The following is a 14,006-nucleotide window of genomic DNA, read 5'->3' as shown; positions in this document are numbered from 1 at the left end:
AGTACTTGGTGAGAAAGATTTCTGGAGAAAGTTGCACAAATGCCTCCTTCCAATTACTGGCCAAAAGGCAAGAATGGCCTTCATGCTCTTGTTTTCATGGAATAGAGAGAGGATTATTGTACTGATACGTACAGCCCTCTGCTTTTCTTTTGTTTAGAAAGATGTGTTACAGTATTTACCTTTGACAACTATTTATTTTTTTGTCCTGCTTTCCTGACTGACTGCAAACACAGATGTTTCAGTGAAAATGGTAACGCTGGCGTATTACTGTCAACATTCTGGTTTCTTCAGTCAAGGAAGGCAGAAAACACATCTTTGCTGAACTTCATATAATAATAAAAATAACAATGAACTCAGCCTCCAAGCCACAGGAACAACGTTTTTCGACAGTGTGAATTATTTCAAGAAGCTGTTCCAAAGGTTACATAAGCTTAGTAGTCTAACCCATTTCACCATGAACCTATATATCCTAACCATGGGGAAACGCCCCAGCTGTCTAGTAAGAAATAATAGATTTTTGCACTAAGAGACACAGGGTATTACGCAACTAATACAGGATATTGCCTAATTTCTACAAAAGCAGTTATGGTATCAAAGGTGAAGAGACTAAGGAAGTAACTGAAGAGTGCTCTTCCAAACTTTGAAAAATAACACTCTTTTTTAAAGTCATCCTTTACAAAGAAAGATCATTACACCGATAATCTGAAGCTGTTCCACAACTATTATTTGGTTCAATGTAATAAAATAAAGCCTTACAGTCTTCAGTCCTAAAAAAACAGATTCCTGCCCCAGTCAATAAATAGTCTCAGCTAGTCATCTCAGATAGGTCTCTTCAAACTCAAAGTTGGTTTCTGTAGAACTGCTTGGGTTTTATAATAGTGTAATGGAGTACATGATCTGGGCCTAGTTTGTTGTGTTGTTAATGTACCAACTTAAACCAAGCACTTATGTTTTCACACTATTGCTTATCCCCTTGACTTGACTTCCTCCCACAAAGAGAGGAGAATTTAAAATCCTTATCATTTGCTTTGTAAATCGTTTCTAGTTTCTTAGGAAAACTTCCTACTAGATTTGCTCCACTAGCAGAAGATCCAAACTTGTGCACTTGGTGCTCAACATATTTCTAGGCATGCATTTCTGCACAAACTGCCAGCTTGTTTTGTATTTAGTACAGGATGAAAGCATAAACTACACCAGACTGCTTGTATATAGCCAAAATAGGCACCCATCGCTGTTTGTGTTCAGTAACTAACAAACTCGGTGAAAATCACGCCCAATATGTGTTCAGAATATGGTGATTTCCAACAACTGTATAAACCAATGCTAATGTTAAAAGTTACAAAAATAAAATTTCCTGGTCCCTTGATTGTTCTCCACAAAAAAAATTAGATGGGGCAACCCCTGGAATGGAAACAGAAAATCTTCCATTCTGGAGTCTCAGGTCTACTACTTCCTAAACATTTATAGTGGTCACAATCACCTGTTTTATTATTGCTCAAGTATAATATTTGATTTGGACAATTTAAGATTTAATATAGCAGCTCTTTGTGCATATAGCAGAGGGAAATGCAGCTCATCTGTCAAACAAACTGCCCTGTGCTTTCTTGCAACATGGGGCTGAAGATGATGAACTTCATGGATGAAGATGATGATTGCATCAGCCAATGCACCTGTGTGCAACTGACCTTGGATATGACAAGCTATGCTGTCATTTTCTGCCAGAATTCATCTGCGTAAGGATCTGTTTGCAAAATTAAACATCCACACTGTACTTAAAGTGTATTATGTGCCAATTTTTTTCTGCTACAGAATTTTTGTATCAGTAATTATTTGTTGGAGATCAGAGTCTAGCTGAAAGCTGCTTAGATGCAAGAGACAGGATAACACCGGATTGCTCACCTCCAGGTGATATTCTTCAACTGTGCCAGAATTCTGTTTGTGCAGCTGCCGTGCTGCTTTTAAAGTAGGTGAAGAATGAAATCCCTTCATGACTGATTAAGTTTGTTGTTTTGCATCTCTGGGTCAAGTATATTTTTCTCTGGACTGATTTGGAGTAGAGAACTCTGGGGTTTCTGCAGATTATCAACAGACTGTTCCCACATACCAAGATTATTTGCAAAGTGATCCTTAATAAACAAGGAGACAGGAGACCCTGATAGACTCCCAAGTACAGTTCTCAACATAGTTCAGGTCAATATTTCTTGATCACCACATGCTAAATCAGCCTTGAGGAAAAGCACTAAGCAGAGCTGTTTGTTTCATAATGAACAAGCTGCTTCCTGCCTCAGGGAAACACTGCAGTATCCTGTAGGTCTTACTGCCTGTATAAATCATGTTGTATACATTATGCCAGCTAACCAGGATGCAGAGGTGATTCCTCTGCTTTCCCTTTGGTTGGTGAGCCTTCCCCATCCAAGTAATTCTCCTGCATTGCCAGGATCTGCCTGAACTCAACCTGCAAAGAGGATCTATGTGTAGATATGGCACTTAGGGACATGGCTTAGCGGTGGACTTGGCAGTGTTGTTAGGTTTACGGTTGGACTCAATGTTCTTAAAGGTCTTTTCCAACCTAAATGATTCTATGATTCTATGATCTGCCTCAACTGAACCTGCAAAGCCCCTATGAGTGACTTCATGTATGGGGTTTTTTGATGGACCAGTGCAAAATAGCAAACAGCAGAGACCAAAATCTGACCCACAACTCTTAAAAGAAGTACCTGAACAACCCTAAGAATTAGATTGACGGTGTAAGTAAGTCCACAAGCTTTTTACACTTAGCTCTGCAGTAGTTGCTCTAATACTTTTTGTATCCTTTTCCATAAAGGGGTTCTATTCCAGTAATCTGGCACTCATGAATGTAGTGCTACAATAACAAATTTCCTAGCACTGAACAAGACAAAAAGGAAATAGAGTTTCAGGCGTGCGAGGGATGATGATAGATTAATAAGGCAAAAATAACTCAAAGAACTCTGAAAAAATTTTGAGTTTCTCTAAAACCAACAGTGCACAACAAATGAAAGAAAAGATGCAAAGTTGAAGTCCCCAAACATTAGGGTTGGTATCTGTTAAAACTAGTCTTGCAGCCCAGGTTCTAAAGGATACTCCAAGCCACTCCTTGACAAGTGTAAGCAATGGGACAGTGAAGTAATATGAAAGTCTGCTGGAGGGCAGGAGAAATGAGTCCCAGCATTTGGGTTTTCTAGGAGTCCAAACTGACACCCCATGAACAGCCGAAGTTTTTCAGACTGCATTATCACTTCACTTGTGTTTCAAAATTTTGTAATTTGTTGAGATATTACAGAACATACCCAAGAATATCACATAATCTTCAATTTTCAGGTATGTAAAGCTATTTCATGAACAAATTGCTCTACACTTACTCCAAATTTACCTACGTTGCTATTATTCACCATGGAAATATTTCCAGTGGCTAGTTCTCCCCATCTATAGCTATTAGTCAAGGTGACATAGGAAGTGTTGAAACGGTAGATCTTGTTAGAACACTAATATTATTAAGACAGAAGTTAATAATTCTGCAGGTTAACTTTATGACCAATTAATCATACAATGTGATGAGTGCTGGAGGCATTCTATTCCAGATGCATATCCAAATTTACCTGCACTAAAGCACACCTCAGCAAGATACCTTTGTGGTTGAAATATAAAGCAATAAAATGCTGAGCTAAAAGAAACTCTCTTTTGAACTACCAGGAATTCAGGCTATGAAATAAAATCTTTTGCATTTGGTGGGTGTTATGCAATGCAGTGTCACTCTTACCTCCATGGGAAAGGCCTTAAAATTAACCGTGTGTTCAGAACCACGCTGGTTTTCTCTCCCCCAGTGAAATCGAACATCGTGTAGTTCAAACTCATGTCCTCGAGGTAGTGGCCCCCCTATTAACACTGGGAAAGAAGACAAATGGTAAGGAACTTGGTTCTTGAAGCAGACAATCCACTGAATATATTCTCCAAATACAATGGGGAGATTGTTGCAAGCTTCTTTATTATCAGTGATACTAGAGAGGGGAAGAGTAAAGTTGACAGACTTGACATCTTTACTTTTGAAGTACCGAGCAAATACAGAACATGAATGCAGGCAGTTAGGAACAATAGTGAAATTGCTGTCAGGCTGCACTCTTCGTTTTATAAGGCAGAACAGCTGGTCATAACACAAAATAAAAACATTGTACCTTTATCAGTCAGAAGAGTGAGTACGTTTATTGCTCTTATCAAGACAGTATATGTACGCTCTAAACAGATGGTGGGGGTTCTGAATTGAACTGGTAACTGCCTCCAACTTGTTCGAATGCTTAATCTCCATCATCTATATTTGCTATGAGTCACAGAAACTGACAGAAAACTTTTGATTGCCAGTATTTTGCCAGGTAAAGGTGTTCAGTCATACACCACCTGCCAGGCTTCTGAGGTACAAAATGCCTCCATATCCAAATATAATCAAACCTACACAGTGGAGCACCAACATACCTCATCCACTTAAAAACAGCTTCTAGGCAGCCATGGCTTTTTTTTTACTTCTGTTTTTTAAACATCTGGAATTTCTTAAAAGCATCTGCGCACGATTGCAACATACACACAAAAAAAATTATATAGTAGCTCAATACTTTTGCATTAATAGACACTTCCACCATAAGTTGTAAAAGCAAGCAATTGTACCTTGTGAGGCCAAATCTACTTTGGAATTAAACAATGAAAACATTTCGCCCAGGGGTTTCTGAATCTGCTTCAGATCAAATATTACTCCACAAGTTGTAGGTAACTTTCCACTGAAATCATTGAATATTGGCTTCTAGGCAGGGCTGGATTTTACTTAAGGGCATTCACAGTCTTCCCCAGAATCCATTAAATTCTAGCTTACATTTCATAGACTTTGAATGAATCTTTTACCACCTCTGACAACTGATAAGGATTATTCAATTGCATAACCTACAGCTTTAGGGAATGAAAGTTCCATAATATAAAGTTATTTTGACACACAAACTAAACAGCCTTAGTTTGGAGCACAAGACATAGTGTAATATTAAAAGATAATTTAGCAATTGAGTCATATTGCAACTGTACAAACAGAAAAACAAAAGTACAGAACTATAAAAAAAACTGAAAGAAAACTGATCAGTTATGGTTTTCATAAGCAATTACATTGGAGAAAAAAGTAAAATATTCCAATTAATCCTCCTTTAATAATTCTTCATAACTAATCTAACAGCCATTAGGTTTTCTAAAATGAAATGTCCTAAATGTAGTTACAGATTCAGATTTGCTTCTTAAACTTGCTTTATCTATATTCTATCTATACCTATACCCTATGGGGAAAAATCTACAAATCTGGTGAACATAGAAGTATTTAGGGAAATCTGGACAAACAGAAAGAAACACGATACTCAATTAGTGCTATTTCTTAGGAAAATGGAGCATTTTCTCTGTTTTAAAATATTGCTCCTAAAGAAAGTGTAACTAGAACAAATGTTCTCTATATGATGTAGTTCTGGATCTCCAGGAGTTTCAAAGAGTTTATTTCTGATGCTTAAGTTATAACATTGATCCCATGATAAAAGTACTTCAATGCATGGAGCATGTTTATCTTTGCCTTTCATCAAATCTTGATCCTTGTCAATGCATGAAACATGTTTAACTTTGCTTTGCCTTTCAGCAATTTTTGATCCTCATTAGAAAATTATTCGGAAAACATGATTCACTGTGCAATCCACTTCTGGCTTAAGACAAGTCCCTCTGTTAGTAGGATAACCTCTAAAGCATTTTTCAATATACAATTCCATTACACAGTTGGTCATGCTTCTTCCACCTAATGCATAACACATGTACGATGACCAAACTGGAAGCAGCCGGTGAAAATGTTTGCAATTAAATAATGAGAAGGATTTGGGAATTCCAGATGCACTGCATGTCCTGAATTAAAGGATAAAATCAATCACCAGTAATGACAAATTGATTTTTAAGACATATCTTAATCAGTTTACTTTTTTCCACAAAGAAGTTTTTCTTTGACTGTTAACATTACAGTAGATGAGGACCTCTTGCACATTAATTGGACAGAGTTTCAAAAGCATTTAGTGCTCAACAGTTCCCATTAAAATAATCTGGCTAAATGGATTTGTCATCAGAGATCCCCTGTGAGGAAAAGAAGCTGCAGGAGTTTCCGCAATCCCTGAAAATTGGCCAGAATACTAGGTCAAACCCAGCTTATTAACTCTTTTCTCCTCTTGGTAGGGATAACAAACGTTGTCTTCCCTCTCCAAAAAATGGAAAAATTATCCCCAGTTTACAAATGAAGAATGGGAAATTATGTAACATGAAATCTAAGGAAAAAGGGAAACTAAAACAGGATTTCCTAAATCATAATTCCATACCTCAGTCATAAACTTTTATTTTATTTCACATTTTCTTATATTTCAAAACTCATCAGTCTGGCATCACACTGCATTCAAGTTTGAAAAGAAGTCTTTCCTTCTCCTAAGTCTCCAATGGTTTTGCACGTGCATTTAGGTGTGCTGGTCCCACCTTATTAATTATTGCTACTAAGTTGCAAAGTGCCCTTGGGAAAGGTAGAGTTGAAGGAGATGCGTTTTGGCATGCAAGTGATGACGTCATTTGCCATCACTCTCGCTTCCTCCACAGGAGAGTTCAAGAACCTTCCTGATCCTGCAGAGAGAACCTTACTTCTTGGGAAAAGAGCTCTGCTTCTGTTGAAGGCAGTAAAACTGACTGGAAGTACAAAATTTCTATTCTATTGCAAATCTGCAAAATTCCATGGAAAGAAATGTTCTGTGTTGCAATAATACATGGAAAGGAAATTATAAAGGAAAGTATCACTATTAAAAAAACAAACCCTTCTTTTTTATAAAATTCATTGTAGAACTGAACTGACTGTCTCACTGTCAGCACAGCTGTAGCTCCCAGGACTACTGGGATCTCAGAAGGAAACAAAAGTTGGAATGTCTCATGGTTTGACAATGTTCAGCTGTTTAAATGCCCCCAAAAGGCTGTTACTAGCTAAGATTGGTTAGAATGACTTGGATGCTCTTCCAAACACATGGTAAGAACTACCACAGTGCTGGAAAGCACAATGGACTTTTTTCTCCCTATTTTCTTGGCAGTTGTCTCCTTCATACAGGATAGTTTCATACCAGACGAAAGGTCTGAATGATATACTGCAATTTCACTTAAGCTGGAATTGTTTCTTTTATTATGTGCTTCTAATTCTTATTTGATGAATGACACCAAAAAACCCTTTAAGAAATGAGGACTGCTTTGCTACCTGCTCTTCATCAATATTGTAAGCATGTATAACCGGAGTATCTACCTTAAGCTGCCCAGTTCTGTAGTTAGTATTCAGAACGCACTCAAACTAATGGAAAAAGCTCTTTTAACTTAAGTGGTCTTCCGACCAAGGACAAATTTCGCCAGCTGTACAAAATAGTTTGGCATCACACTGTCTTAGCAATAGTCTGGACAGCTTCTGAATGCAGGCAGCTGTTAATGCCAGTGAATTAGCTGATACCACCACAAGAGGAAATTCTGGACGTGCTCTGAAGCAATCTGACTGACCATCCAGTTTGGCGTTGAAACTCGCAGCTCCCATTGCAAAGCTTGCTCCTTTTCCTACTGAAGTCAACAGCAACACTCTTACCGGCCGCGGTCCGTGCCGAACGAGCACAGCCGCTCGCTGCTGGGAGCAGTTGCTCTTCCTATGCTCCGGCATACACGTACAGCCAGCCTTAAGGCAGCACAAGCTTTAGCGGGGAAAGCAAAGGCCGTGTTTCAGCGTACCTGATTTTGACTTCAGGGCAATCTGAATTGAATGCCCGTCGTTGACCACTTCACAGTCACGACACACCACGTAGTTTGGCGACAAACGCACTTCCAGGAGCGAGGGGTCATATTTAGCTTCTCTCGAGTTCAAGTTAATAGGCGACTGGTACTCCCCGTTAGCATCAGGAAAAACCAGCCCCCACTCCACTCCTGAGGGACAAGGGAGAGCCGTTACGGGGAGACCCGGCACCCTGCGCCGCACGGCGGCTCCCGGGCCGGCCAGACCCTCCCCGCCCGCACCGACCGCCTCGCTGCTGCCCGCCGCCGCGGAAGGGGGGGCTCCTCCGCCGCACCTCGGCCCGCCGGCCCCGGCGACCGCTGCCGGCGGCTCCGCGGCCGCCGCCGCCCCGCGCCGCTCTCCCGCCGGCGGTGCCCGACCTGCCGCCCGCTGCGGGCCGCCGCTTCCCCGCTCCGCGCGGCTCGGGACGGCCGGGGGGCGATTTTCCCTCCGCTCCGCCGCTGAAATCCTCCCACCGCCGCCGCCTCCTCCTCCTCCCCCGGCCGCGGCGAAAGTTTCTCCCCGCCGGAGCCGCCGCCCGCTCCTCACCTTCCTCGTAGCCCCACTCCGGAGCCTCCTCCCGGCGCGGGAAGGGCTCGGCGCCCTCGTTCAGGCTCCTGTCAGCCATGGGCGGGCGCCCTGCGAGCGGCCCCGGCTCCCGTCGGCCGGGCGGGGTGTGTGTGTGGGTGTGAGCGTGAGTGTGTGTGGGTGTGTGGGTGTGAGCGTGAGTGTGTGTGTGAGTGTGAGTGAGTGTGTGTGAGTGCGTGTGTGTGTGAAGGGGCGAGGCGGGCTGGCGGCGCTCCGCGCCGTGCCTCGGCCCTCCCTCCGCCCTCCCGCCCCCGCCGGCGGCTGTCGTCGTGTGGCGGGGCAGGGGCCGGGGGTGCGGGGCGAGGGGTAAGGTGGCAGCCGGCGGAGCGGGGAGAGGCGGCCGCAGCCCAGGCTGGCGTCCCCCGTGGGCCGCCGCTCCCCTGTCCTCCCTGCGTCTTCCTCGCCTTCCCCTGCAGGCTGCTCCCCTCGCCTGGCTGGGCGGGCGGGCGGCGTCCCCGCAGCTCCCGCTGCCCCCGGGCTGGGCACAGGCGGTCTGTGCGCCCGGGGAGAGCAACTTCGAGGAGGGGAAGAGCAAAGCCCTGCCCCTGGGGAGGAATAACCCAGGCACTGGTACAAGTTGGGGGCCACCAGGCTGGAAAGCAGCTTGGCAGAAAAGGACCTGTGGGTCCTGGTGGGCACCAGGTTGGACATGAGCCAGCGATGTGCCCTTGCTGCAAAGGTGGTGAATGATACTTTGGGCTGCATTAGGCAAAGCAATGCCAGCAGGTGGAGGGAGGTGATCCTGCCCCTCTGCTCAGCGCTGGTGAGGCCACACCTGGGTGCTGGGTCCAGGTCTGGGCTCCCCAGTACAAGACAGACGTGGGCATACTGGAGAGAGTCCAGCGAAGGGTCACGAAAATGGTTAAGGGACTGGAGCACCTCTCCTGTGAGGAAAAGCTGAGAGAGCTGGGACTCTTCATCCTGGAGAAGAGCAGGCTCAGGGGGATCTCATCCATGTGTACAAATACCTGAAGGGAAGATGCAAAGAGGATGGATGCAGGCTCTTTTCTGCGGTGCCCAGTGACGGGACCAGAGGCAACGGGCACAAACTGAAACACAGGAGGTTCCCTCTGAACATCAGGAAACACTTTCTACTAACAGTCACTAAGCCCTGGCACAGGTTGCCCAAGGAGGGTGTGGAGTCTCCATCTCTGGAGATACTCATCTGAACACAGTCCTGGGGAACTTGCTCTGGGTGGCTCTGCTTGGTCACCTCCAGAAGTCCCTTCCAATCTCAGCCATTCCGTGAGTCTGTGGCTCCTCCTCACCCCACAGCACTGTGCCCCTCCAATGGAGGGATGGGGGCCCTCAGTGAGGATAAGGGAGCCACTGAATAAGCCAGGGAGCGCAGCAATGTCCTTTCTGTTGTGCAGGAGGGTTGAGGCCTCCATAGTCTTTACAGTGACCGCTTCATTTAGGCCACACCCAGGAGCGTGGCTTCAACTCCTCCTGCAGAATATACAGCATGTAGCATTTGAGGAAAGTCTCTCCCCAACATGAGGATGCCTCAATACAAGGATATGAAAGGACTCTTCCTTCTCCTTTGCCAACAGCCATGTGTGGACCTAGAGAACATTCATTCTGTCAAGGGGAAAAAGGACAGAGGGGACCTCTCTAATAGAGATCTCCCCTGGGCACTGGGCCAAACACTTGCATCAGTGACAGCAAGGGGGCTTGGGACCCAGCGCTGACAGCCTGCAATCCCTGACAGCGACCAGGGAAGGTAGCAGAGGCAGTCAAATGGAGTTGCTACAATCATAACTGGAAGTGCCCTTTGCTTACCATCCTTGGCCATTTAAAGCCAGTGGCCAGCCCTCCGTGCATTCTGATATCCCAAAAGGATAACATCCTGATCCTGTGCTGTTGATCCACGAGGTTTGATCTAGGTGTGGACCTCATTGTGCTTCAGTGTTCCCCAGCTCAGCAGTAGTACCTGTGATTCCTGTGCAGGGCTGACATACGAGCAGAAATTATCATCAGTGTGAAAGTGAGATGGAAGGAGAAGGACTGAGCTGGAACTTCATTAATGAAACAGGAGAGTGCTGGTTCATGAGCTGTGTGCAAGGTGAAAAGAAAATAGGACAAAAGAAGTAGAATGTACTGGATTGGGGTTGTTTCAAGATCAGAACAGCAACACAAGTTTTCTTCTCAGGATCATTGGTTACTATCTTCACTATTGATGGCTGAACGGAATATATACCACCCAAACAAACCACAACCATGGTGCAGCTTATTGAGGCAAAAAAGCAAATAGATATTTTATCCTCATATAGTGAGCACCTGACAGCAGTACAAACAGAAAACTCGGATTTTTTAACATGAATTTTAGTCACATGAGATACCATGTTGTATATGCATACCCAACTCCCATACCGAACTGGCTTTATTGGTTGTTAAATTTTATCCCCTAATCACTTCTTAAATGCACACTAGTTGTTTCTATTAACGTCAGTCCCTTTGAATCATTGCTCAACCACATGGGGAAAAAACAAACATTCCCCTAAATCATCACTGATTCTGCTCCATCTGACTGGAAATTCATTTTGCTCTTCAAACAGTCTCACATTTTGAAAAAAAAACAGTCCTAGGAGGCTGGGTTCATTCCCTTGCTCCTTGAAACACAGTACTTCATTCATGCCCTCTATTAAGTCCTTTCCTGCAGTAGCTTTCCTGTGGGATGTCTGTTCTAGAATTTCACACTTATGAGGGGCACCATTATCAGATCGGCGAGTTCCTGTTTTGCAATAAATACTTTTCATGGCTTTCCATATTTTTCATGGCTTCCACTCATAACTGAACTTAAGAACTAAGCTACTTATATTTGTCGCCCTTCCTTTTAACCTTTCCATTCTTTCCATGTCTCTCTGCAAAATTAGGCACAGCAGGTGAAGCCTTACTGAATAGTTGGCATTTCTTTATTCCCATATGTCTGCTGGGTTGTTTTCTGTGGAAATATCCTATTTCTTCCATAGTATCTGCCAGGCATGGCATGATCTAATCAGCAGATTAGATTCCACTGAAGATTCCTACGACTTTCTTAATGGTGAAGTGTGTCAGTAACAAAGAGTTCAAGGGTATGTCTCCACAATGAAGTGGAGCACGGGACAGAGCCCTCGCTTTTAACTCCAACCACAAACGCGGGTATTGACCTGCCCAACGTCTGCACAAGCTAACTCATTCATTTATGGACCCAGCTTCAAGTGAAAGGATTGAGACAATCAGATGGAGATAGTGACATGATCTAAGCCTTGTTCAAGATCAGTGGCATTTGGTCTCCTTTAATGATGTAGGCGCTCTTGAAAGTGTTATGCTCTGTCAGTCCATTTTTGTTCCTATGTATAGTATATTGACAGTGCCCTATGCACTGCCCTTTGCCACGTATTGATCAACTGTGCAATCATCTAGAAAAACTCACTGCTGGAGTGTTATGTTACCTGACACAGTCGTCCCAAGGCATCCACTTCCACTTTAGAGTTCTTTCCTCTTTAATTAAGTGTGCTCTTTGTGGGGATCATATGGTTTACGCCAGCCCTCTGTGTTCCATCTCTCTCTTAAACTGACCTTATATCAATCTTCAGAAGCTTTATTATTACTAGACATCTAAAGTTTAAGTTTGTGTAGAAGATCCCAATAGTTGACTTTACTATGAAAAGATGTTAAATATATAACTATAATACACATAAACCCAGTCTTTATTCTGTAAAATGCATTGCTTGTGGTGTTTGCTACATTGGCTGAGCATACTAAAAAATCTGTAGGGAGGCATAGATATGGCCCTCAAGCTAGTACCAAATGGATGGGCGAAAAGCAGAAGCCCAGCCAACGTGACCTTCATAAGTGACCCGGCACCTCACCAGCAGAAGCAGGAGCAGGGCACCTCTCTTCTGAATCCCGATTCAGCCTTTGATTCTGTGGAACATGCTGACTTCTTGTTTGACTGGGATTAATGATCACACCCTTTGATGATACCAGGAAAAAGAAGCTCAGGCACAGATGAAGGACTTAACAGTTCCTCTTTGAACTCAGAGGACAGTAGTTCAGAAACAGCGGAGTCTCTGGCATTCCCTTTTGTCAAATGAGAAACGGCATTTTGAAACATATTTGGTACAATGCTTAATCCTAGTAAGATTGCAAACAACTATACTTGTATGTGCTATATCTAGATGTACTTATTATTGTTTGTTATACAGTTACTGATTTTTTTCAAATGACAATATACCTTCCCTAAACACCTTAAAATGTATATACTGGGAAAACCAGGCCTGAACCAAAGTTCTGCATCCAAACACTGTGAAATGCGTATGTGTAAATTGTCATTAATGACTATCAACATTTTTTTTAAGAGGTTACATTTCAACAACTGTACTTATTGCTTTCACCACTCCAAAAGGGATAGTCCAATGCAGAGAACTGTACACGTTGTTACAAAATCGGTAGGAAAAAGAAAAGCAGAATTACATACAAGTTGTTTTAAACTACGCATTCCTACCTGCAGGATTCTTTGCAGACCACAGAACTGACAGTTATTTCTCTGATTTGAGGGATGAGAAATTAAGACTGTGAGATGATCATATTTCCTTTATGATTCACTTTTTTCTTTATTACCTTGCTGCCAGCATAGAGTAGTTAAGGGCATGCAGGACTTAATATTATGATAAGGAAAGAAATGTTCTGTGTGATATTACAGTATTCCAGTTGGGGCAATTTAGAGTCCATTTATGCCTCTCTAAACCAGATCTCAGTTCTTGCCAAGGTGTCCTGAAAGAAAAGGCAATGTCCGTACAGCAGCATAGGCCACTGAAGGGATCAGGAGCATCTAGCTTTTTCACTGAATAGGGCTTCCTATTTTGCTTCCTGCATTGGACTACGAGGTTGGCCAGCAATCATCTCTCATGCAGTCTTGTTTCTATCTTTATTTCTTGCCAGGTTACCCTCTCAAATAAGTTTGATTCTTTTCCAAACTTAGAATTGTAAGCAGAAAGTTTCTGCATTTGACCATTAAAGCACAAGCTTATATAGAACAAAATTGAAAATCTCTCTGCACATTTTAAAAGGAACTAGTTCATTACAAGGAATAATATTCCAGTATTCCTGGAATGATATTAATTGCCTATCATTTGTTTCTGCAGCTGAAGTAATGCGTTACAAAAAGGAAAAGGGTGGTCGGGTAGTATAAATAGTCCAAGATTAAAAGGTAAAGAGAGACCGTTTTCAATAAAGGGACCATTTATAGCAAAGAGAAACCATTTACAGTGAAAGATTCCGTATGTTTGCAAGTCAGGTTTACACTGGCAAATGCTGTCCTGCAAACACTGCAAAATATGTCATCTGGATTCCAATTTCCCCTTACATCCACACCAAAGGGTGGTTTCAGTGGCCTTGTGTGTTTTATTGTCTGTATGTCTCTAAATCTGTGCTTCTTGGCTTCGCCAGCTAATAGGATAGCAGGCTGGTCCTGCGCACACTTCACACATTTCACTTTACAATATACATGTTTTTGGGGGGAATTAAAAGTTCAACACATTGATCTGAAAGTGTGCACACAAGTTTTTCTACAGCACAAGTATAAAAC

At 43.0% G+C, this 14,006-nt stretch overlaps 1 protein-coding gene across 3 annotated transcripts in view; it reads right to left on the bottom strand.

Annotated features, from left to right (window-relative positions):
* Positions 1-8,571, bottom strand: part of CA8 (carbonic anhydrase 8) — a 67,204-nt gene extending 58,633 nt beyond the window's left edge. For all 3 annotated transcript variants that reach the window (XM_082330329.1, XM_082330328.1, XM_082330330.1), the window contains exons 1-3: positions 8,396-8,571; positions 7,807-7,998; positions 3,779-3,903 (exon numbers count right to left, since the gene is read on the bottom strand). In XM_082330329.1, coding sequence (XP_082186455.1) covers positions 3,779-3,903; positions 7,807-7,998; positions 8,396-8,474 — 396 coding nt within the window. In that variant the 5' untranslated portion in view covers positions 8,475-8,571. The remainder of the gene's footprint in view (positions 1-3,778; positions 3,904-7,806; positions 7,999-8,395) is intronic.
* Between the last annotated feature and the right edge of the window lie 5,435 nt (positions 8,572-14,006).

Source organism: Platalea leucorodia (assembly GCF_965183815.1).
Source record: "Platalea leucorodia genome assembly, chromosome: 1".
NCBI lineage: Eukaryota > Metazoa > Chordata > Aves > Pelecaniformes > Threskiornithidae > Platalea > Platalea leucorodia.
The sequence above is the reverse complement of the archived record's forward strand: the minus strand, read 5'-3'. Positions and strand labels throughout refer to the sequence as shown.